Here is a 25,859-nt window from a genome sequence, read left to right as displayed (position 1 = left end):
CAATAATGAAATCTGATGAAATAATGAAAAAAGAAAAATGAAAAAGTCACCTCACCAACCTGGGAAAAAAAAGGGACGATAAACTCGGAATTGACTTTCATTGGCCTAAGGTTTTAAATTCGGGTTCCCCAAAATCTTGCATGTGTAAGGGGGGGGGGGCAAAGATTTTTTGGCACATCAAAAGGGGGGCAAAGGTTTTTGGCACGTCGAAAGGGGGGGCAAAGATTTGTTGGCACGGCCAGGGGGGGGCAAGCAATTTTTGGCAGACCATTTTGAGAATTCACCACCCCGGGGGTACACCCGCCCTCAATAATTCTATAACCCCCCCCCCCCTATTTTGGGGTGTTAAAAATTATAACCCCCCGTATTTTTGGGACCCCCCCCCCCTTCCGAGGATGCTACTAGGATCACGAAATACCAGGCGAATAAACCTTTTACACTGTTACCACTTAGTCCACTTAGGCCTACGAAATGTGTATCGGCGGGGAAATTCCCCAGCCCATGCAAAAAAATCTGGTTCTCGACGAAGTTCTTTTTATTCACATTCGTATTTAATGCTACTAACGTGCAAACGATAAGCAGCCTATAACCAGCCATATGGTTACAAAAGCTGAACTAAACATCATACATCGCTGAGCGCGATAGCGAGTGAGATCAACTGAGCCACTGATAGCTTGCTTTTTGTTACATTGGGGAACAGCGCGCTATTTCATTGGTCAAATACAAATCGCTCATCGCTCAATGATGGGAGTATAGAACACCGGAATCCTTTCCCTCTATGGCCATGATGCTGTTTTCATCAGGGTTTTCATGATGTACACAGTCACAAAGGACACACAGTCACACAGGTATGAAAGTTTATATTTCTGATGATAAATCATTCTCCGCTAGTTTGCACTGTGACAGTGCCAACAACTGTAAGTAAAACATCCCAGTCAATGAGGACGGGGCCTCCGGCCCTTGGGCCTGGGGGCGGGGCACAGATAGTTCACCACGTAAACTTGTAGGCCCCCCCCCCCCTATGGCTCAAAATTCGGACCGCTCGCAGATGGACAGATAGGCTAGTATCAGTTTGTGAATGAGGACTTCGTGTAAGTTCCTTGTACTAGGGCACAGAGTCACTTGCGGAGTACAACACTGAACCGCCACCGACATGACAAGTACTAGTAGTTCACCACGTAAACTTGTATGGCATCAGTTCCGGGCATCAGTTCCTTGTAGTTGTACTAGATTACAAGTTATTTAACAGGGGTGCAAATTGTGATTTCTTCCTCAGGAGCAAGGTTTTTAGGCTCAAGATTTCCTCAATCCAGTGGCGTAGATTTCTTGTTGACATCGGGGGGGGGGATGATGGGGTTGGAAAATTGTTCTTGAAGTAGGGGAGAGTGGGGAGTGTTCACCCTAGGGGCAGGTTCGCCTACCCCTTGTTTCTCAGCACTACGACTATCGGGGAATTTGGTAATGGCAAAATTAGTCACATAGGTCATTATAAACTTCTCATATTAGCTATGCGACATAATAGAGACGTGTTCATCAAACTACAAAAAAAAAAAAAAATTACACCAAAACGTAATTTTTTCTTGCATTCATAATGTTGTATTTATCATTGATACATAAATACAGATGGTTTTAATGGAAATCTGTATTGGGAACAGGGGATAAATTGTCAAAGATTTAATGCAGTTATAAACTCCTTATTCGATTTGTATTTTGCATACCCTGAAGAAAATACAAAAATGTGCACAAGGGGCACGTTCGCCCTTTTGAGGATGGGGCATGTTCACCCTATAGGCCCTATCTTTCCCGGGCGGACTTACCACAAACTGGAGGGCGGATCGACCTGCCCCATCAGCGTATTTTGCAAAATATTGATAATTATACCATTAAACAAGGAAAAACTACTGAAAAGCATGTTTTTAAAGTGGTATCAGTATTACTCATACCACCGTTTATGTCCTAATCCATAATCTCCCCGAAGTTGTAAACATGATAAGTTTAAGTTCACTTTGGACCCCTACATTTTACCCCGGGATTTTACCCTGACCCAACCCCTGCAACAAATTTAGCGACTCCCCTAGAGAATGAATGCCGTATACTCTTGCTAAATGTTTGCATTGGATATGTTATTGTTATGCAATGTTTAAACCTTTTTTGTGATTAGGGTGAACTTACCCCACCATATGGGCGAACCTGCCCCAATATGGGGCAAGTTCGCCACTTTGCAAAACTTTTTTGTTTGCTCTATCCTGTTGCTATTGTAAGGCCTTTAGTTCTGGGATTGTGGCAGCTAAGACATAGGGCTTTGAAGTTTCACATGGGCTAATCAGGTCATCCCTAACCTTAAAATTGACATCGCTAGGCTGGTCAGAAAAAAATAGGGCGAACACTCTCCGCTCTCCCCTAATGCAAATCTAACACTTTTTGGTGACAAAATATGTTCATGCTACAAATGCGCGCGAAAAAATTTACCATATTGAAGCAAAAATGGTAAAATATGATTTAAAAGTGGAATAAACTTGTGAGAAGCGCACAAAATTTGGCACTTTGGGGGCTAAAAATAAAATGGCCAAATATGAGATCAATTTGGTCAAAACCCACATACAGGCATCAACAGGGGGGGGGATGAGTGTATGGAGTGATGACGTGACGAGGAAGTTTCTCGAAAGCGCTCCCGTAAGTGAAATAAACAAGTACCGGTAGTGTTGAAGTATAATTTATTAAATCACTTTCATATCCCTGGGTTGCATGATTAAAGGCCCCAGTGACCGGCCCATGGTCAAAAACAAAAGTGTCTGGGGGGTGGGGGCAAAGTGAAGTTCAGGGGGGGGGGGGGCAAAATCGACAAATTTTGCGCAAAACGGCCAGCAAAAAGTGGAAATTTAGGGTTTGTCTCAAATTGGGGGCAAGAAAAATATCGGGGGGGGGGGGGTAAATGCCCCCTTTCCCCCTCCCCCCAGGAGTATTTCGTGATCCTAGCATCCTATTTTTAATAACATTTTTCAGTAGATATCAAAAAAAAAGCTTATTTCCAAAATTTCAGTTGATTCTGTTGCATTTGCGAGTTATGCATGATTCATATTGAAAACTTTGGTGCATATGCTCACGCCACTTTCAAAAGGTTTTTTTAACACAGGAAAATTTATTTAAATGTTGACTTTTCTACTGTGTACACCCTTCCAATAAGCTAATACAGGCTGTATCAAAATGATTGGTACCCATCAATTTTGATGTCTATTAAGAAACCTGCCTCTTCTAAATGCAACATTTGATTCTTCTGAAATGTCCAGAATGTAAAGTCGTAAGACTTTTTATACAATTAATCTACACATTATTTGGATCTTATGTTGGATTTTGATGTGTTAGACTGATTCATTATCGATGAAAACTGATGGGTACCAATCATTTTGATACAGCTTGTATTTATGTTTTGGATGATCAGTCAAGATTAATAGGAACATTTTCACAGGAAAATTTTCTGGACATGTGACACCCATGGGCGCAGACATAATATAGCATTATGGAATGTGACCCCGAGCACAGCGGGTGGTCTTCCAATGTATTTGAATAGGAAGAATGTCTCCTTCGATGCAAAATAAGTTACTTGTTGGAAGTTAATAATGTTATAATAAGAGTTTCCGTAGATATTTTTTCCGTAGGTAAATATTTTTGAAATTACGTTTTGATTATATTGTGAAGAAATTAAGATTGCATAACTTTCAATAATATTGCAATGCACAAATTTGAAAATTTCTATCAAAACTGCGGCCAAAAATACTATTCCAATTCATAATAAGACTTGAATAGCGAGGTCCCCGCCGGGGGTCATGGATCAGGCTCGAGGTTACACTCACATTGATATGCATTGGTCACATGTTCAGAAAATTTTCCCGTGAAAATTTTCCTATTAATGTTGACTGATGATGGATGTTGAATTCACATAATTGATGTAACGGCACACGATTAATTTTTGTGCCTTGATTTGATATTGATTTGGGGAATTTTTGCTTTATTGCAATCATGATTTTTAAATTAGACCCACTCTTGTTATGTCTGTTTAAAATATATGTTTGTTAAGTGAAACTGTGCCCATTGGCCACGCTCGCAGTTTTGTTTTCGTTTTGGAATCAGACACAATTTTGGGTCAATCCTTCATGTAATTATTTCGTGTAAGCTAATCCTAACCCTAATCCTAACCCTAAACTAACCGTAACCCTAAACCTAATTTCGTGTATAATTACATGAAGGAGTAACCCAATTTTGAGACAAAAGAATATTAAAGTCAACAAGTCATTGCTTATTAAAAATTCTTAGACCATGCTTATTTTTTCAGTTTTTATGCAACTTAAAGATGAAGCCCCTTAAGTTCCTTAGGTTAAAATGTATCCATGTAAATTTTGTTCTGTCTGTCATCAAAGTAACAGGTGGAAGTCAAGGCAGTACTTCTGTGGAGAACTGGCCAACAGGACTTCCTGTTTAAAGTTTTCTTTGTAACTTAATATGAAGTTCTTACAAAATGTAGATTTGTGTTCATGTATATTTTGATGAAATGACAAGGGACAAATGTTTTGAAATTCTGGCCCTGGCATATGCACATTTTATTATCATGGAATGTAACATTTTATGTCAGGGTGCTAGTGACCTTCTCTGTCCAGACAGGGGATTATTAGCAAAGATCCTAAATTTTTTAGGATCTTTGGATTAAGACACCACATGCCCATTCAGTCAACATGTTCAGGGGTTGTCCTTCACATGCTTGTTTTGTCATATGGTTTTGTTTTCTATCAAAAACATTTGTTCCCACATTTCATTGTATATCAATTATTGGTTTTGTTTTTGTTGTTTTTGATGTAACTTTCCTCACTATTATTTCTGTAGTTTTGACATAGTAAGGTATTAAGAGTAGCATTGTGGTTTTAGATTTTGTAGCTGAATTTTGCATTCAGTTGACATAAACATCTCAAAAAGTAACTAACCCCCTTAAATAATGGCCATTATTCAAAAAAGGGCTATTGTATTACAAATCTGTAAAATGCGTTGGAAGCAGAATTTATTTCTGCACATTTTGACACCTCATTTGATATGATAGTCCAGAAAACAATAAAACACCGGTCAATTTAATGTAGTTAGGTCCAGATTTGAAAGTTGCACTTACATACAATACAAAAACACTCAGATATCATTACACAGATTTCCTTCCATTATACTAAGTACAAAATTACTACATGTACAATTTACTGCAACTTTCAAATCTTGGGTTACATTGATTTAAATGTACGCTGTGACATCAATATCTAGTCAATTGCTACAAATGAGGTGTCAAAATGTGCGGAAATAAATTTTACAGATTTCTAATACAATCGCTTGTTTTTGAATAATGGTCATTATTTAAGAGGGTTAGTTACTTTTTTTGAGATGCTTATATAGGCCCAAACGATGAGGACATGTGTTAGCAACTATTTTATACTGTTGCGATTTGGTAGTTCACAGCATCTTGTGAATGGTTGAGAGCTTTGACAAAAATTACATTAATCATTTCATAGCGAGTGTGTAGATGAATTAAAATATCACAGATATACAGGCTGAGTCAAAAAGAAGTAAACTCATGTTTGAGGGGCTGTAACTCAAGATATGCAAGGAATCTGCTAAAAATGAAAATACCACTGGAAAGAGCAAATTCTACACGTCTAAATAAAAAAGGAATTGTTGCAATTGCAGACAGCAAACTCGAGTTATACTCATTTCAATACAACCACCCATTTTTGTAGCTGCACACGGTTTCACTTCCCAAGCAGGGGCATACCTCTTATATTGATTGGTAAGGCGCGATATTCAAATGCAAATAAAGTTCTGTGGCAGGTGTGGTTTCGATCAATAATTCCTACATGTTAAAGGGCTCTTTTCAATATGAATTTTACCTCATTGCACTACATTATAATACAACGGGCCAAATGACAACATGGCACCACAATTTACCATGACGGGAGCGCACGTTTCTGTCGACGAAGTAAGAGTCCCACTGAAGTTCAGCGTCTTTTTCGTCTCCAATTTCCTACAGCTAACCGGGTTTCATGTAAGGTAGCAGTATATAAAAATGTGAACAAGCTCAATGTGCATGGGACACTAAGGAACAGACAGCCGGAAGCTTCAGGCAGACCACAAACTGCTAGATCACAAGTGACAAGTGACCATTGCTAGAGTTAGACATGCGTTACAGCAAGACCAAAGATCAGCTCAATCCTTTACCCAACATTCCCCAATCAAGCTTCTGCTGGATCGTTCATAAAGACTTGAATTGGTATCCCTACAAACTATAGTACCGTAATGGACTTTGTTGAATATTAATTAAAAGCAAAAGTTGTCTTTTCAACAATAAATCCTGTTAGCACTTTGCTGATTCGTCGAGATTGAAATGGATGAAAATCAATCAACCGTGTGCAGCTACAAAAATGGGTGGTTGTATTCAAATGAGTATAACTTTAGTTTGCTGTGAGCAATTTCAACAATTCTTTTTTTTTTTAGACGTATAGAATTTGCTCTTTCCAGTGGTATTTATATTTTTAGCAGATTATTTGCAGATCTCGAGTTGCAGCCCCTCAAACATGAGTTTACTTCTTTTTGACTCAGCCTGTACATGTTGTTTTGTAGGTCCTGTGGTTCTTGAGTTATGTTGTAAAGAGGGCTAAAACAACAACACTTTTGATAAACATACATAACTCATTAGGCAAAAAAAAAAAGGTTTGTCTCAAAGCTCACGAGAAATTTAAAAACAAATGCGAAATGCGATTTTTTTTTTTTTTTTTTTATTCCGACTTTTTTTCATGGTTTTTGAGAAAAAAGTCTGATTTGCGCCGATATTATCTGGAAAAAACTAACAAAAAATTTTTTTTTTAATAAAAAAAAATTCCGCATTTGTTTTTTGTCAAATCGTGGGATTTTACAAACGCCCGCGCAAGCTTTGAGACGAACCTTTTTTTTTTGGCCTTAACAACAATAAATCAAGCAAGTTTTAAAAGTATATGATTTGTAGAATGAGTATTGCAATACACCAAAGCAGGGGCGGCAGGGTATTTTGATAGGGGGCAAAACAATTTGGAATATTTTTATGCGGCGCGAAAGCGGTGCCCGTCGCGCTTGCGCGACGCAGGGGGGTGTGTGAGGGGGGATGTGTCCACCTCAGAATTTTTTCAAAATGAAAGCACAAATGAAGCCATTTGATGCACCATTTTCACCCTTTTTAGGGTTATTTATTTACTTTCCAACCGCATATTTTTATGGATTTCATTCACAGGCCGGGCCCGACTTTCAGCCCGCTGGTTTTAGGCATGGACCTTCTCAATTAGTAAATGCAGCACTTTTTGGCAACAAATTAAGTTCATGGTACAAATGTGTACAAAGTGAAATATGGTGGAAACATTAACCACATTCAACCCCGGGCCACAATTACCCCAGTCTCCCTACACGTCACCTCCAATGTGGGAGTTCCGCCTCCCGAACACCGGGAAGACTATGGACCTTTTCTTTGTGGTCAGTTCATATATATATATTCAACTATAAAAATAAAATGTTAATTTTATATCAGTCAGTGTAAAGCCGAATAAAAACTAAAACATGTTTCTCGTCCCCTACCGCTTCCTTTTTTAAGGTTGCTTCAATTTTATTTATTTATTTTTTCATAGAGTTATAACATTTTTTTAACATGTCTAGGAAGTTGAGATGCTTTATAGCCTCCCTAATATAAAAGAAACACTTTTGGAAGGTTTTCTTTTGAGGGGGCTTACCTACCAGAAAGAACAATTTTTACTCTGCCTAAAAAAGGTGACAAAACTTTATCATCGTCATCATAATTATTATAATAATTATTTCAGGTCATTTGCACCATAGGTACTCAAATACCTATGTTTGCACCAATTTCCATTTGGCATGTTTGGTAAATAGTTGGACCCATTTCCATTTTAAGGCACATTTCGACCCATTTCCACTAGCTTCTACATATGCTTTGACTCTCTACAAAATATTATTTTCAAACACCCATTTCTGAACATACATTATTGATGATATCATGATTCATGATAGACTGGTAGGCCTATAGACTGAATGTACAATTCACTATAGGCTTGACTGCAAGTTTATTTTGCATAACAAAACTGCATAAACCAATTATATCAGACTAGTATTACCAGGCAGGCAGGCAATACAAAAACATTTTAAACTTGAACTTCTACAATTTCATGTCTAATTGACCTCAATTGACCGGTAATTGACTAACTCCAAAGTGTGCAACACAACGCCTTTCTTTTTCCACTATCAGTATCAGACATTTCCTCAATTGAGACATATTATATGACATTCTGAAATGATAAATATAAACACAGACATCCTTGGGACATAAAATATATACCGGGTATATACCACAAGTCACATAACATAATAACATCTTCCAGTACACAGTTCTTTAAATCCAATATACTAGTATTTGTATACCCATAGAATGACCTTTTAAGTCTCTTGGGTAAAAAATCCCATACTCTCTAACTGGATGTCAACTTCGAGCTATATTTATTGAATGGAGGTTATTGAACTTTGCCATAGGAGATGAGATCATTTTGGCTCAATAGTATCTTATTATTATTATTATAGTATCTCATCACAGATCTTCTTCTTCTTCCTTATAAGTGCCTCCCTCATATGTATGAGTATTATCGGCAAGTTTATTTTGCATAACAGAAAGTGCATAAAACTGCATAACTGCATAATGGGATTTGCAGACTAAAAAGGACAGAGGACTTGGGGAGTTATTCATCCCTAGGAGTTACTTTTGAGCCAAAATGATCTCATCTCCTATGGCAAAGTTCAATAACCTCCATTCAATAAATATAGCTCAAGACCTCCAGTTAAAAAGTATGGGATTTTTTACCCAACAGACTCAAAGGTCATTCTATGCGTGTACCGCAAGTATATTGGGTTTAAAGAACTGTGCACTGAAAGATGTTATTATGTTACATGTCACTAGAAGTCTTGTGGCATCACAGATATTGGTGGCATCATAGACTCTGAACAGAGTCTATGGTGGCATGGTATAATTGTTTTAACAGGCCTGCTATTGTCCCAAGGATGTCTGTGTTTATATAATCATTTCAGAATGTCATATTTATTTAAAATAAAAATTCCTTTAAAAAAGGAATGGGGGCCCAACTGTTTGGATACTTTTTTTTCTCTTTAAAACAATAATGTAATATTAGCATAGAAAGAAGTCCATTAATTTTGTATTTTAAACAAAGAATATCGCACAACATTTTATCCCGAACATATCAGAAAACAATAATAAAATAAAATCCAAGCAAATTGTGGTTTTATTTCTAAGCTGGGCATACTTTTAAGCAAAACAGTTATGAAGTAAATCTAGCAAGACCGAAATTAGACGCTCTTTGCAAAGTCAAGCCAAACAAGGGAAATGTGTCTGATTGGGGAAGGTGTTCTGACAATCCAAATATAAACTTAGTCCACCTCAAATGACCTGTAACAATTTGTGATTGACATTACTTAATTCACCTCGGATGACTTTGATCTGACATTCAACTTTTTCGTTCTTACACCAATCATATCCATAACAATTTAACTCTTACAACTTCCTGTCAACTCTCTAATTTAAAACTCTAAATTTCTGTCTGTTTGCCTTTTCTGTCTACAGTTTGTTACAATTATTATGATAAGCAAACATTGCTGGGTAGATAACAGGATTTAGTTATTTACTTAATCCAATCATGGAGGTAGTATAGCTACAACCTTGGCGAAAAATGTTGCCACACCTGAGCGTTAATTGGTAACATCCTTCCCGCTCCCCTATTGCAATGTTGATTTGGACAAAATCGTCATCATTTCTACATTACAGTCTCCCAACATTGGAAAATGGGGGGTGGGGGGGTGGGGAAGGGCAAGTGTAATCTGAATGTGCATTTGCAACTATTATACAAAATAATACGGAACTATCCCATATTTAGCTTCGATTGCGTGCTTTTAACACCAGAACGTGCTGGTGTGGCCCTGGTGTGGCAACGAATTTCCGCCAGAGTTGTAGCAGGCTTACTACCTCCATGATCCAATCATGGCAATAACGTCAATTTTGGTCTTCAGTGTTTTAAAATACAACAATGTAGAACATGTATAATTAATATGCCGTGTTGTTTGCATACAGTTTTCCGCCCAATTGTGCCACCATATTGCAACTTTGGCAATAACCGCTATATAGATTCTATGGTAATTAGCAAACAAAAGCCATCAGTAGAGTCCTCGTTAATTGATTTTATCACTATGGACCACAATAGTCTCATCCCAATGGCATAGTCCAATAACCTCAATTACATAATCATAGTGCAAAATTTACCTCAAGTTGCAGAGTATGAGTTTGTGTACCCAAATTTTCAAAGGATGAAAGTAGGCCTACAAATGTATTAGGGCTTAAGAACTGTTCCCATGATAGATGAGCATGTTGTGGATCCTAGTGTATGGTCAAATGTCACCGTCTATCGGGTTTCTAAGGCACACGGTAAACTGGTTGAACCCATACAAAGGTCAGGATTTATTTGGTGTTTTTATAAATCCTAATTTTGTATTTTAAACAAAGAATATACGCTCACCATTTTATCCTGTGCATATCAGAAAACAATAATAAAATAAAATCCAAGCAAATTGTGGTTTTATTTCTGAGCTGGGCATAATTTTAGCAAAACAATTGCGAAGTCAATCTAGCAAGAGTGAAATTAGATGCTTTTCACAAAGAATCACAAAGTCATGCCTATATTTTGGCGCCTCCGTAGAGGGCGCCAAAAATGAGGAAATGTCTGATAGTGGAGTCTATGTACATGTATGGTTTTGGAGTTAGTCAAATTAATTAAGGTATTTTAATACCTTAAAAGATTAATTAGTCATGAAATTGTAGAAGTTTTCTAATGCATAATTATGAGCGCTCAAGCCCCAGGAGAGTTTAAATTGGGGGGGGGGGGTTAGCAAGCCAAAATGGGGGGGGGGTAATTTTGCAAGCCGAAGAAGTAAAGAGGAAGCACTTTCATGGACCACCATTTAAATAAAAATGCTTTAAAAGGCTTATAAAACAGGGCAGAAACACTTCCAAAAAATGGAGGAGGGGCTTTTTTAAAATTGAAAATAGGTGTAGGTCTAAATAGGCCTACCCATATCTGGCCTTGTATTTAGCGTATGCAATAGTGCTTGAAAAAAGGAGGATGATTGCCACCAGGAACCCCGAATCTAGCATGAGTACCCATAAAATCCTGCAGACCCCCCCCCCCCCCTATACTTTATAGTAATAAACTGAAATCCATAATTTCATCAAATTTGCATTGAGCAGCAGCTTAAAACTAATTTGGTAGGCCAAGGCTGAAGGTTTCAACCTCTCATTTTAATTTAAAACAATAAAGAGAACACTAATATCTGGAAATCATATATACTTGACAACATTTTTATGAGTATAACATTAATGTTATACAGATAGAGGATAAGATAAACAAACATTAAACCATATCCCACAATGCTCCACACACAATTCGGTGCTGTGCTTATGATGCATGGTGTTCGTATTTCAATATTGTATAGTACAGTTAAAATTCTACTGAATGCTGGGAAACCATTTGGGATCATGAATCTTTAAATTTGGCAATTATGTTTTGTTACATATTATTGGCACCTATATGCCAGACCTCCGGAGAAGTTTGGCCAAGACCTTGCAGAATCTCAACCATCCTCATCTATAGAACACATGTTTCTATTCATAATGTTTGTAAATTCTTTATGTGACCTTTTAATGTGTCAGGGGTAAAAACTCATACCTTAAATTTGAGGTCAAATTGTGAGTTATGCTTGTTGCATGCATGTCACCAAACTATGCACTTGAGACCATTTTGGATGTATTTTTATTCATACAATGTATAGTTAAACACTTTGATCACTGAGCGTCCTTGGGTACAGAAACTCATACTCCACACTTTGAGTTTGCATTTTAAGCACTTACTGTTGTATGATGCTATTGAACTATGCCGTTGGAAATGAGGCTGGTTTGCTTCCAAAGACTTGAAACAAGTCTAACACTTATCGAAGAAAACAAGTCTACCATCATGATTTTGGAAGTATAGGCATAAAAATGTAATGCAACTCCTCAATCTTGGGAGCTCTCATAATTTTTACTCTTTTAGCCTGAGAATCTTTGGCATTTTGGTATGCATGATTATGCAGTTTTATGCACATTTTTGTTATGCAAAATAAACTTGCCGTGAGTATTATCGCACTGCGTACAGACAAGCTGTACTTATTTTTTACTCTGGAACCTAGAGTAGATGAGTGTATTTTGAAGTATAGGGATGAATAACTCCCTCATCCTTTTTAGTCTGCAAAGCCAAATCCCATTTTGTATTAAATTATGCAGTTGTATGCACTTTCTGTCATGCAAAATAAACTTGCCGATGTTCAAGCAATGAGAACTTCCCTCTGAAACTTCTATAAAACCCCTGTTTGCAAAAAAAAAAATTCCTCATGGAAATTATTCCAAACAAATTCATATAACATTATTAGGACTAGAGTAAATAAATAAAAAATATTAATGCAAAATGCTCAAAGCATGTCATGGACAGTGTTCATTTCATTAAAATAGGCCCCTATATATCATAGAAAGTACATTATTTATGTTATGTACATTATACTTTGCATTACTATAGTAGGACCCAACCTTAAAAAATCAAATTTCCCCACTACAAGTATCAAAGAGCTTCAGAGGTCAAATAGTGGTTGGCTCAAGGTTAAAACATTGCAAAACAACTGCTCCCATTTGCAAAACATTAAACAGCTAAAACACCAGATCAGATACAGCCAAAAACCATGTAAATGTAGTATCAGATCAGAGGTGTGATTCAAAAAAGCATGCAGTTTATGAATTTCAAAAAGCTTTCAATAGTATTTTAGTAGTAGTAGCCCATAACTTTAATAAAAAACAACACGTACATTTATTAAATTCACAATCATGTTAAAATAAAAAATGGTATTTAATGTAAAAATAAAGATAAATTATAGGTCTTAAAGTCCTAAACTTTTAAACCAGTAAAAAATCAACCATGTAGGCCTAGGCTGTAGCTAACAGTGGCGTTTCGATTTCTTTTTGACATTGGGGGCGGGGGGGGGTGGAGTTGGAAAAACATTCTTCAAGTATAGTCAATCCAGCACCCCCCGGATGTATGTCTATGGTAGCTAAAGTAATACAAACTGTATTCAAGCCCCCCCCCCATTGTTGCTTTTTGTCTCGCCTGAACTTTGTTCAGGATGGGACTTAGTAATCACTATTTCTGTCTGTCCGTGCGTGTGTGGGGTGGGGGGTGTGGGGGGGTGTGTGTGTGTGTGTGGATGTATGTGTGTCCGTCCGGAGCTGTATCTGGGGAACCGTAAGACTTACGGCGACGCTACTTGGTGGGAGGAAGGGTATCCAAGTTTGCTCCGTAATCGTATGTTTTCGGTGAAAAATATGCAAATTAACATAGCTAATTTGCATAATTTATGCGAAAATCAGCGCAAATTGATAGCGGAGTTTGTGGACAGACTATCTCAAGATCCGTCGGGCGATGGTAACGAAACCTGGTGGCAGCTATGATACACATCTGCTGATCACCTGATTAGTTTTTCGGCGAAAAGTGTGCGCATTTAGTTGTTAATTTGCATAATTTATGCGGAACGATTCTACAAATATGGTTGGAAATCTGACGAAATCCGCCTTGTGGAGCTGTATCTGGGGGATTCGTAAGATCCCTAAGCCCTATGATGATGAAACGTGGTAGGGGGTAGTATGACCATGCAGAGGATCTCAACCCGATTTGATTTTCAGCGCAAAATATGGTAATTAAGTACCTAATTTGCATAATTTATGCATAAAATGCAAAACCTATTTTCTCGGAGACTAGGGGTCGCACGTTCTTCAAACTTGGTGGGTGGGTGCATCTTCACCCCAGACAGAACAAGTTTGTATTGGTTAGTGCGTCAAGGTCACCCAAGGTCATCCAGGGGTCATCTGAGGTCAAATGACTAAAAACTGTCATATGGGCACGAAACTTGGTGGGTACGGTCAACATAATGTGGTAGGGGGTAGTATGACAAGAGGATGCACACTAGTACCCCCCCCCCTCCATGTGGCCCCTCCCACACACTCAAAGTTGGGGGGGGGGGGTCAAAAATTTAATGAAATATTGTTTTTATATTGCGCATGACATATATCAATTTCGGTCATGTAGGCCAAGTTATTAGGCCAAAAAAAGACTTCGAAGAATGTCTCTCGTGTACAAAAGTATAGGAAACTGAAAATTTAAAACCACCTTTTTAGGGTGAAGGAAGCATTTTTTCAAAAAAATGTCTGAAACAGGTTTTTTATGTCAAAAATGGTCTGTCATACAATGTAGTCTTCATGCACACTAGTGCCCCCTCCCACACTCGAAGTTGAGGGGGGTGTCAAAAATTTAATGAAATATTGTTTTTATATTGCGCATTATATATATCAATTTCGGTCATGTAGGCCAAGTTATTAGGCCAAAAAAAGACTTTGAAGAATGTCTCATGTACAAAAGGATAGGAAACCGAACATTTAAAACCACCTTTTTAGGGTGAAGGAAGCATTTTTTCAAAAAATGTCTAAAATGGGTTTTTATGTCAAAAATGTCTCTTTTGGGGTGCTACATCGAGTCAAATGTTCGGAAGATTATTTCGGGGTCATCTGAGGTCACCCAGGGGTCATCTGAGGTCAAATTACTAAAAACTGTCATATGGGCATGAAACTTGGTGGGTACAATCAACATTTAGAGTCAAATGTTCGGAAGATTATTTCGGGGTCATCCGAGGTCACCCAGGGGTCATCTGAGGTCAAATTACTAAAAACTGTCGTATGGGCATGAAACTTGGTGGGTACAATCAACATTTAGAGTCAAATGTTCGGCAGATTATTTCGGGGTCATCCGAGGTCACCCAGGGGTCATCTGAGGTCAAACTACTAAAAACTGTCGTATGGGCATGAAACTTGGTGGGTACAGTCAACATTTAGAGTCAAATGTTCGGAAGATTATTTCGGGGTCATCCGAGGTCACCCAGGGGTCATCTGAGGTCAAATTACTAAAAAATGTCGTATGGGCATGAAACTTGGTGGGTACAGTCAACATTTAGAGTAAAATGTTCGGAAGATTATTTCGGGGTCATCCGAGGTCACCCAGGGGTCATCTGAGGTCAAATTACTAAAACTGTCATATGGGCATGAAACTTGGTGGGTACAGTCAACATTTGGAGTAAAATTTTCGGAAGGTTATTTCGGGTTCATCCGAGGTCACCCAAGGGTCATCTGAGGTCAAATTACTAAAAACTGTCGTATGGGCATGAAACTTGGTGGGTACAGTCAACATTTAGAGTCAAAGTTTCGGAAGGTAATTTAGGGGTCATCCAAGGTCACCCAGGGGTCATCTGAGGTCAAATTACTAAAAACTGTCGTATGGGCATGACACTTAGTGGTTACAGTCAACATTAAGGGTCAAATTTTTGGAAGGGCATTTCTGGGGTCACCCAGGGGTCATCTGAGGTCAAATTACTAAAACTGTCATATGGGCATGAAACTTGGGTACAGTCAACATTTAGAGCCAAATTTTTGGAAGGTCATTTTTGGGTCATCCAAGGTCACCCAGGGGTCATCTGAGGTCAAATGACTTGAAACTGTTATATGGGCATGAAACTTGGTGGGTACAGTCAACATTTAGAGTCATGTTTTTTGGAAAGTCATTTCGGGGTCATCCAAGGTCACTCAGGGGTCATATGAGGTCACATTACTAAAAACTGTTGTATGGGCATGACACTAAGTGGTCACTGTCAACATTAAGAGTCAAATTTTTGGAAGGGCATTTTGGGGTCACCCAGGGGTCATCTGAGGTTAAATTACTAAAAACTGTTGTATGGGCATGAAACTTGGTGGGTACAGTCAACATTTAGAGCCAATTTTTTGGAAGGTCATTTTGGGATCATCGCAGGTCATCCATGGGCATGACACCTGGTGGTTACAGGCAACATTTAATGTCAAATTTTTGGAAGGTCATTTCAGGGACATCTGAGGTCACCCATGGGTCATCTGTGGTCAAATTTCTAAAAATATGAAACTTGGTGGGTACAGTCATCATTTAGAGCCAAATTTTTGGACAGTCATTGCAAGGTCATCTGAGGTCACTCAGAGGTCATTTGAAGTCAAATGACTAAAACTGTTGTATGGGCATGACATGTACAGTCAACATTTAGAGCCCAATTTTTGGAAGGTCATTTTGGGGTCAGTAGGGGTCATCTGAGGTCAAATTAGTAAAAATTGTCGGATGGGCATGAGACTTGGTGGGTGCAGTCACCATCAGCCAGGTAATTGTGCCCAGCCGAGACCCACCAATATTTAGGGATCAAAGGTCAAATTCCAATATTGGTCCAATCAAGCTCAAATTGAACAGGCAAATCGCCATGGGTTGTTGCAGGTTCATTTACTTCTACCAAAAGTAATCGTAAAAGCAGGCGATCGCGAAAGCAGGCGAGACTCGTGGTTCGAGAACCGCCTTGTATAACAATTAGAATGTCTATCACCCCAAAATATTTTTTCTATTAAATATACCACTTGCATGGAAATCTGAACATGTCCTACTTGTCGCTAAAAATCAGGATATTTTCATCGTATCTAACGCCACTCCTCTTATTCCCCTTGGAAATCTGGACTTTTTGACACTTGTCACTAAAATATCCGGACTTTTTCAACATATTTGATGTCACTCCTCTATACCCCTTGGAAATCCAGACTTTTGACACTTGTCACTAAAAATCCGGACTTTTTCAACATATTTCATATCACTCCTCTATACCCTTGAAATCCGGACTTTTTCACACTTGCACTAAAAAAATCCGGATTTTTCAACATATTTGATGTCACTCCTCTATACCCCTTGGAAATCCGGGCTTTTACCCACTTGTCACTAAAAAATCTGGAATTTTTCCTCGTATTTAATGCCACTCCTCTATACCCATCTGTGCAATATGTAGTTGAAATTCTGCAACTTCAGCATGAAAGTGGATAAAATTTCCGGCTTATTTTTCACTTTCTAATGAAGAATATGGATATCCGGGTTTTTCTTTGATTATTTGTGACCGGAAATCCAGACTTTTGTAGAGAGATAAGCTTGGAAATCTGAGTTTTTCTCTCATTTTAAATTCACTCCTCTATAGGGGGTGTGCACTTATTTTCTGGAATAGCCCAATTCTTGTTAGCTGTTATTTTCTTCTCCACTCAATGTCTTTGTCTTTCAAGACACTTATCAGCTCTTCCGTTTCTTCTTTTGACAAGTTCAATGTTTTTGGGGTTTTTTTTAGTTTGTTTTTTTGTTGTTGTTGTTGTTTTTTGTTTTTGCGGTGCTTCTTTCATCATGTTCATTCTCGGTGAGAAACAGAGAATATATTGCTAAAGAAATTTAAAATACTGCGAAATTGTAAGTGTTGTATCCATAAAGGTCAAGCTTACCCCGGAATCTTGTTCATACGGGCGATCACACGGAACGATCGCTTCGTGTTAGCGCGCTACCACAGAGATTTCTCTGTGGTAAATCTTCCGTGTTAAGCTTCGAGGTAGTTAACATGATACTTGTTCAGACGGGTGTTAACACGAAGCTACCTCAGAGGTAGCTTCGTGTTAGCTTAACACAAACTTACCCCTAAGCCCGTCTGAACACGGCTTATACCACCAAACTTTGCACAGCTCCCAAATTAATGTGTTTTCCAGATATTTGGAGCAGCCTTTAAAGCAATATTTTATGCAATAATAGTGAAAAGTTGTCCACAAATGACTTCAACTGGGCCATCATTTCACAAATTTTCGGCTTTAGTATCAAATAAAAATTGTACACATTAATATAGTGCCAAAATGGTCCAGCAAATGGATTCATTTTGCAAAAGTTTCTCACTACTCAGGGGGCACAGGGCCGTTCCGACCATTAGGCCAAGTAAGGCGGTCGCCTAGGGCAGCGGTCGCCTAGGGCAGTAAACGCAGAGGGGCGCAAAAAAGGGCGAAAAAAGAAAAAACGGGAGAAAAAATGAGGGCGGATAAAAAGAACAAAATACAGGGCGGAAAAGGGGACGTGAGAAAAAGAAAAGAAATGGGGCATAGAAAAGGAAAGAAGACACGGGCAGAGATAAAGAAAGAATAAATGGGGCGGAGAAAAAGAAAGAAGAAATGGGTGGAAAAAAGGAAGATGAAAATGGGCGGTGAAAAAACAGAAGGAATAAATCAAAATAGAAGGAAGAATAGAAGAGAGGAGAAAAGAAGCAGAAAACACGAAGTGCTGAAGAAGAACAAAATGTGGGAGAAAAATACAGAAAAGAAGTAAAATCATTGGCGAGATCCTGGGAGGATGGGGTGGTCCATACAATTATCCCCCATGTTGACGACTGTATGTGGGTTTCTGACAAATTAAGGGGGGTACTACACCCCTGGTCAATTTTGTGCCTATTTTTGCATTTTTCTCAAAAATTATAGCATATTGGTGACAAGTAAGATATGTATATAGGGGCAAGGACTACAACTACTGCACTGAAAATTCAGCACTCAAGGCAAATAGTTATTGATTTATTAATCAAATATTGGTTTTCCCTCATTTTTGACTGTAACTCCACAACTTTTGTCTGTGCTGAAATAAAATTTCCAGTGCAGTACATATCTTACTTGTCACAAATGCGCTATAATATTTGAGAAAAATGCAAATTTATTCCATATGCATAAATTTCAACCGTTTAGTTTAAAATGGCAACATTTTTCATGCGCTTTGCGCGCATTTGTACCATAAACTTAATATGTCGCCAAAAGGTGCTGAATTCACTACAAGATATTTTTTCCAACCCCATCCCCCAATATCAAAAAAGAAATCTACGCCACTTAGAAAAGCGGTCGAGGGCAGTAAAGGGGTAACCCCTTACCGGGCCCTCTTAACACTTTTTGGGTATGCTTTGGTAGGCGGCAGGGAAGGCTTTGCCTAGGGCGGCAAAATCCCTAGGAACGGCCCTGAGGGGGCATATCCCCCCAGACACGCCCCTGCATTGCCCAAGCGCGAGGTGCGGCGCTACCGCACTGATGATTCTCCTTTTGTGCCTCTCCTTTTCAAAAATCCTGGATCCGTGACTGGATATATCTACTTTCAAAGAACATAAATTATAAATCCTTTGAGTTTTGGGAAAAGTGGCACTTTTTACTTAGAAAGTTGGATGTGTTCAATTTTCAATGGGAAATGGGACATTTTTTAAGTTTTTTGAGCAAATTATTTGATAAGTAATTATTTTAGAACATTTCACTGGAACATGCTAAAAAATTTCCTTCACATTGCAATAAACACTAGAGAAATTTATCTTCATGTTTATTAGTGGATAGCAAAAGGTGGCACTTTTTGTTCCAAAATAATAATAAATATCACCAAAACTCTTCTTTTTTTTTTTTTTTGACATGCAGGGGAATTCCTAAATCAATTAAGGTTGGACTTAACCCTGCATATGGAAACTTCATAACTGCTAAATTATTGGTCTAAAGTATGAAAGTATATAATGGCAAAGACTTGGTATTAAATGCATCTATGAGGTGAGGTCTTGTTCACTACAAACAGACAGGTATAAATAAATTTAGGGTTCACAACTGATAAGTTCCCCCTAATACTTTTTTAAAGCCATCACAACATTATGCCTTATAATAGAAAAATAATTATTACGCACAAATCATGTGGTTTTACTTCAAACAAACTCATATATGAGAATAAAAACGTCAGTCTCTCAACACGCGATATTCAAAATTCCCGGGCGCTGAAATTGTTGAGTGCAATGACGTCACAGTAATTATACAATGAAGGCTGACGACAATTGAGCACAAATAACCATTACGTCATTGCACTTAAACAATTTCGGTGCGGGAATTTTGAATATCGCGTGTTGAGATCCGACTGTTTTTATTCGTTTTGATGGTCAATATGAATTTGTTTTAAATAAAACCACGCGATTCGCGCTTGATAATTATTATTCTAACAAATAAGGCTTTTTTTTTTTTTTTTCTCCACTGAAAGTAACTTAATATGTATTTACATTTTATTTTTACTACGATAGTAGTCAAGCTCCACTGAAAAGACCGATGCATCAACATCATGATAACAGTCAAGGTCAACTGAAGAGAACAATGCCTCGACCGATAACACCGGCTAAACGTCCACGGAATGCACCTGCACCATCGACTCCTAATATGCCTATTCCATCGCCTGTAATACCATTGAAAAAATTGCAGATAATGCTTCAACCGCTAACACTGGATCCCAGACTGGATATGCCTACTCTATCCCCTGTGACACCATTGGGAAAACCCCAGTCCCCATCGCAGTCACCTCCTAAATTGACCCTGAAGTCTGTCTCCATCAGGAGGAAGAGAGTGCACAAGAGAGTACAGGTGGATGAAGAGCAAGCAGAAGCTTTGGAGTCGGAAGATGAATCCGATAAGATGCCAAGGTTTGGTATTTTTTCTGTTGTTTTCTGGTTGCCAACTCCACCTAAATCCACATCAGTGTGTACTTCTGAGCAGGTCCGTACGCAAGATTTCATTTGGGGTGTTGACTTTGAAAAAGTGGACTTTTTTTCCAAGGGGGCAATTTTGTGAAAAGTGGACTTTTTGTTTAAAAAAGCGTAAAAATTTTATTTTTTTGCACGCTACTCGCAAATTATGAAATGTTGGGACTTTTTGTATACTTTTCCAAATTTGAGGGGGGGGGGCGTCGCAAACCCCCTGCTGCATACGGGCCTGCTTCTGAGATTCGGATTTGGTCTTCCTTGTATACCACAAGTGTATAGAGCCCGGGTATAGAGCATGGTACAAGCAATGGTATCCCATTTTAGCACAACTTTTGCTACATCTTAGGTGTGCTTTTGTTATGTGCTACATGATGTGCTCATGGCCTGCTGTCGCAAATCTATCACACTATGGTTTCTGAGAGTGTGGTTCCATAAAGGCATATGTTACACAAAATAAGGGTTAACAAGGCTAGCTATAAAACTACAAGGGCACTAGGGCTCATATGTGGCACATGTATGGGCCCTGAGATGTGCCTTTTGGCCCCAGATGTGCAAATAATTGTATGTGATGAATAAATTACAAATTTCTTATTCTTACTCAGTGGGAGTGGTCTAGCTTGTGACACATAATCTGATTGGACAATCACATGATTTCGGCTGTGACATGTTCCATGTTATATTTGTGTAATGAAGCCATTTTATTGTTTTTCTTACACATTGTTAGTAAAACTGGATGCAAACAACACAAATCTGAGCATATGTTTCATTCTTTCACCTGCTTCATATTTTTTGCAGATTCAAGTTGCCGGATGACAAGAATGTGTCGCACATTGAGAATGGAACGCAAGTGGTGGAAGACAACTTTTGCGAGGTGTGTCATCAGATGAAAATCAAGCAAGAAATCAAAGATACTGGTGGCATCACTGTGAAACAAGAACAGATTTCCATCGAACATGAATCCGGAATGAGCGGAAATGCCTTCCATGATGTACCTGCACCATCTCAGGCATCGCCTTCAAGGGATGGACAATCTAGAACGCCACCAAACAACTCTAACTTTTTTCAAAAGATATTTGAATCATTGATCAGGGAAAGAAAGTTCTACAAGCAAGAATTGGAGAGAATGAAAGAGGAGCAAGCCAAACAGGTCCAAGGACTCTCCGTGAACCATTTGACCAAAAAAGTTAGAAGATTGTCAGCAGGAGAATAAAGAGGAACTTGTCGAAAAAGCCATGAAGTCTGAGGAAGATTTAGCACAGGTTGAAGGGAAATAGCAGGAGTTGATGAAGAAAGAAGAAGTTATGGAGAAGGAGCTAATGGATGTGAAAGAAAAAGAATCAAAATCTGCGAAGGTGTTGGCAGAGGTGAAACAACAACATACTAGTCAACTGGCACAGCTGGAGGCAACCAGGTGCAGGGAATTGGCAGATTGCAGACAGGAGTTACAGGTAGGTGTGGTTACTAAAGTTTGTTCTGCTTTTATTTGGTGGAAATTATTCGGCTTTTGTTACTGCGCACGTCAATAAAGTCCTAACTCATGCTCGCGTAAATTCACATAAGCGTGCGCCAGTCATGCATTACGCAACGCACAACTAGCGTAAGCATTGCACCCAACCGCGTGCATGCCATATTCTATATCAATACACCGTGTTATGAGTCATATTTTTTCCACCTTATATAAATCGAACAGACTTTAGAATTGTGTAATGCAGCATATTGAAGTGTATTGAACTGGTTTCTACCTAATTAGGTCCTAATTTGAGTCATATGAAGGGTGGTTTATTGGGCTATTTAATTCAGTTGAAATCCACACTACCCCTGTGGAAGATTTTGGAAATATCTTCCACAGGGGGGGTATGTTTTTCAAATGTAATTGGTCAGGGATAATCATTTTGAAACCCATACTCCCTCTGTGTTATGGCTTTACCTATATCTTCCACAACTGGAGTGAGCATTTCAAATGGAAGTTACCCAATTGTCTATTCTATTTGAAACTCATACTCCCTCCGTGGAAAACTTTAGCTAAATCTTCCACAGGGGTAGTATGGATTTTAAATGGAGCAGCCCAGTATGCACCCTGTTTTGAAGGGACATGTTTATAAGTCTAATGGAAGTTGATGCTGTGTCATAATGTCATTTTGCCATTTATTGAATATTTGGAATATTTTGTTCTTTTTCTACTTTTGATTGTCTCTGCATAAACAAATACCTTCTGCATAGAGGTCCATATTCTAAATAATAAAGCTATATATTATATTGCAATTTAGTAGTACTTCAATTTTACCTCACAAGGTCATGAAGCAATTTTGTGTGTAAAATCTTTGTCTCACTATATACTCCATGCAATGATCAAAATTAGCTCTAATGAGTAAGTCAGCTTGGCCTTACTTAAAATATATTATATTAATCATAAATATCTCATATACATCCCTATCCATTTTCAAATCCTAATGATCAATATCATGTAGGTATCCCAGGCAAACCTTAGTTAACACATTTGCTAGTCAGCGAAATTCACCGAGACCGGGGCCCAAACACAATGCATATTTACATGGAAATTTGAATTTTTTTCGAGAATAGGCCGGTGAAGGAAACCTACATAAATATGTTTTCTATACTTCACTTGACCCAAATATATGATTTTTTTATGGTGATAATCAAGTCGCACATGGAATTTTAGAGGGATTTTGATAGCAGTTCCATTAAAAAAAGCTGCTATCGCCATGAGACTAAGATCTAGAAACACCACTGAAAGCCGTTTTGGGGAATTTTGCTAGCAGAATCTTTTTGATGAAAGTCAATCTTTGACAAGATGTAACTTTGTTACGGAAAGTGCTACGACAAAAATGTTTTCAGTTTTGGCTTTCTTTACTCAATGGCTTTAATTTGATATGTAAAATGATGCAGTTTGATGGCAAATTTGAATTCACCTAGCATACCTATATCATGGTCATGCGCGTATTTTATGGGGCTTTTAGGCGCTTAGCCCCGGGTGAAAGTAGGGCGGCCAAAATGAAGGGCGGCGGAAGAAGAAGGCGGCAAAAACACGGCGGCAAAAAACAAATGGGGCGCCAAAACGAATTAGCAATGAAAAAAGGCGCTAAAAATTGAAAAAGCATAAAAAATTTTAAAAATGGTTGCTTTTAGGCGCTAGCTCTTAAAATCCTTTTTTTTTTTTTTTTTTTTTTTTTTTTTGCTCTTCACTTTTTCAAACGACCGAGAAAAAAATTGGGTCAACCTTTTCGGGCTGTTAAGGAAGGCGGCAAAATTGTTTCTTCTTCAGCCCCCGGGTTGGGGCGGCCACGGCACGCCACTGATGGTAATCAATGCATCTAATCCCAGATTACTATATAAACCATCCACTTATGGACCACAATAGCCTCATCCCAATGGCGTAGTTCAATAACCTCAATTAAACAATCATAGTACAAATTTGACCTCAAGTTGCAGAGTATGATTTTTTGTACCCAAATTGTCAAAAGTCATTCAATGAATGTGCAAATGTGTTCCAATGTATGGGGGTTAAATAACTGTGCCCTGATAAATGAGCATGTTGTGGATCTCTAGTGATCCTATTATGACCTACCGAGAGTCTAAAGCTGAATTTATACTCAATCGCTTTTGCAGAAAAGCGATTCTCATGCAGGCTCAGTATTTACTTCTGTTTTCAGATCGTCAAGCCGATCACTGGATACCAATCACTGAGGCAAAAAAGATGTCACTTTTGCAAGCCAATCATTTCCAACCAACTGGATCTATTATTTCCCTAATTAATTTACCTTTCTCAAGTATTAAATTTCGGTGATGAATTAATTCAAAGCAATAATTATTGACAGCAAATCTTGCAATGGATGTTTTAAAAATGTATTTTGTGGCATTTAGAATATTTTAATTGTCCTCTGTACTATTGCTGTGATTAGTATAAATGCAAAAGCAACAAGCGATGCATCACAAGTTCGCCTATATTGTCCATCGCTTTCCAAAAGCAGTGCATCGCAATCACTCAGCGATCGAGTATAAATTCAGCTTAAGGCAATTGTGAGTGAACATTTTTTCTGCAAAACTAGCACCATAATTATTTGTTTTTTAAATATTTCCCACCAGGTGATGGTAAAAGAAATCAAAAACAATTATGAAGAAAAGCAGAAAGAGAACACTAGGAAACTTGCTGCAGCTCAACAGGAAGCCATCGATGCACAGAAACAACAACACAAAGAAAAACTGACCATGGCTCAGAATGAAGCTAGTGACATGCAAAAGAAGTGGGAAGACTCGGAGAAGAAGGCCAACAACCTAACTCAAGCACTTCAGTCACTCAAACAACAACTCAATCAAGAACGAAATCAAGCGCAAAATCAAGGACACGGTCATATGTTGGAGAGTCTGCGTGTTAATGTGTATAATTTACTCAAAACTCTGCTTGCTCAAAACGTTTTAGATAATTATGTTAACGATCCAAGAAGCGCTCAGGTGGATGATATCGTACAGAGAGTTATGGATGACAACTGTCAAGAGTGAGTTTGATCAGGCTAGCGGTACTCTGGACAAATTACCTGTACCGATTCTGAGGAAAAGACAAGTCGCATCCCCTGCTTTGTACGCATCGACCCAGGTCATTGTCTGTCTACATGACAAACAGTGCATGTGATATATGACACGATATAACAGTTCAGCGTGTGTGCATCAATGTGATACGCATACTCGTTATTTGAACCAAACGGAGTCGCATAGCAACAACGGTTCTGATCAATTTTAAGCCCTAGGTAATACCTAGTAAGAAGTAGGGTTTCATTTGGTTAAAATTTGGTATACTCATTTTTGGCCCCACATATATGTGGGGCTTATGTTATCATCCAGATGGTTGTTTGTTCCCTTGCCTGTTTGTTTCTTTCTTTGTATCTTTGTTTGTCCGGGCGGAAGCAAATTCATTAATCCACTCTGCAGCTCAAACGCCATGGCCGATCAACTTCATTATTATGTTTTCAGGGTTATTAGGAGTTAAGAAAGCCTAATAATGATAATATTGATAAGCTTATTTGCATGATACCATAACATATCGGATTCGTCATACAAATATCGAACTCGCCGTTGGCTCGTCCGATATTTTTACGACTCATCCGATATGTTATGGTATCATGCTCAGCCATCCAATATTATATCAAACTTGGTACAGGGATAGGATATGGTGGCCTCATGTGCTGTATAGTTTTGTGTCGTATTATTTGCATATT

At 38.4% G+C, this 25,859-nt stretch overlaps 3 protein-coding genes across 3 annotated transcripts in view; all 3 read left to right on the top strand.

Annotated features, from left to right (window-relative positions):
* The window catches only part of LOC140141182 (uncharacterized), a 574,562-nt gene that overhangs the window by 384,806 nt on the left and 163,897 nt on the right, over positions 1-25,859 (top strand). The gene's annotated exons all lie outside the window — the stretch shown is intronic.
* LOC140141187 (uncharacterized) lies at positions 795-21,888 on the top strand. The gene is made up of 3 exons (XM_072162984.1): positions 795-848; positions 20,176-20,568; positions 21,424-21,888. The coding sequence occupies exons 1-3, from the start codon at positions 811-813 to the stop codon at positions 21,836-21,838; spliced, it is 846 nt and encodes a 281-aa protein (XP_072019085.1). The 5' UTR covers positions 795-810; the 3' UTR covers positions 21,839-21,888.
* LOC140141188 (uncharacterized) lies at positions 21,841-25,620 on the top strand. Its single transcript, XM_072162985.1, has 2 exons — positions 21,841-22,076; positions 24,733-25,620. Exons 1-2 carry the CDS (start codon positions 21,912-21,914, stop codon positions 25,144-25,146), a joined length of 579 nt encoding a protein of 192 aa, XP_072019086.1. The 5' UTR covers positions 21,841-21,911; the 3' UTR covers positions 25,147-25,620.

The sequence above is a fragment of the Amphiura filiformis genome, chromosome 19, assembly GCF_039555335.1.
Source record: "Amphiura filiformis chromosome 19, Afil_fr2py, whole genome shotgun sequence".
NCBI classification, from domain to species: domain Eukaryota; kingdom Metazoa; phylum Echinodermata; class Ophiuroidea; order Amphilepidida; family Amphiuridae; genus Amphiura; species Amphiura filiformis.
This window is presented reverse-complemented; position numbering and strand designations above follow the sequence as displayed.

Excerpts from the sequence above, each read along its gene's own strand:
- LOC140141188 (XM_072162985.1), top strand. The coding sequence starts at position 21,912 with ATGAAGAAAGAAGAAGTTATGGAGAAGGAGCTAATGGATGTGAAAGAA. Across the intron at positions 22,077-24,732 it reads ATTGCAGACAGGAGTTACAG|GTGATGGTAAAAGAAATCAA; the intron begins GTAGGTGTGGTT and ends ATTTCCCACCAG.
- LOC140141187 (XM_072162984.1), top strand. The coding sequence starts at position 811 with ATGATGTACACAGTCACAAAGGACACACAGTCACACAG. Across the intron at positions 849-20,175 it reads AAGGACACACAGTCACACAG|TAGTCAAGCTCCACTGAAAA; the intron begins GTATGAAAGTTT and ends TTACTACGATAG. Across the intron at positions 20,569-21,423 it reads GAATCCGATAAGATGCCAAG|ATTCAAGTTGCCGGATGACA; the intron begins GTTTGGTATTTT and ends TATTTTTTGCAG.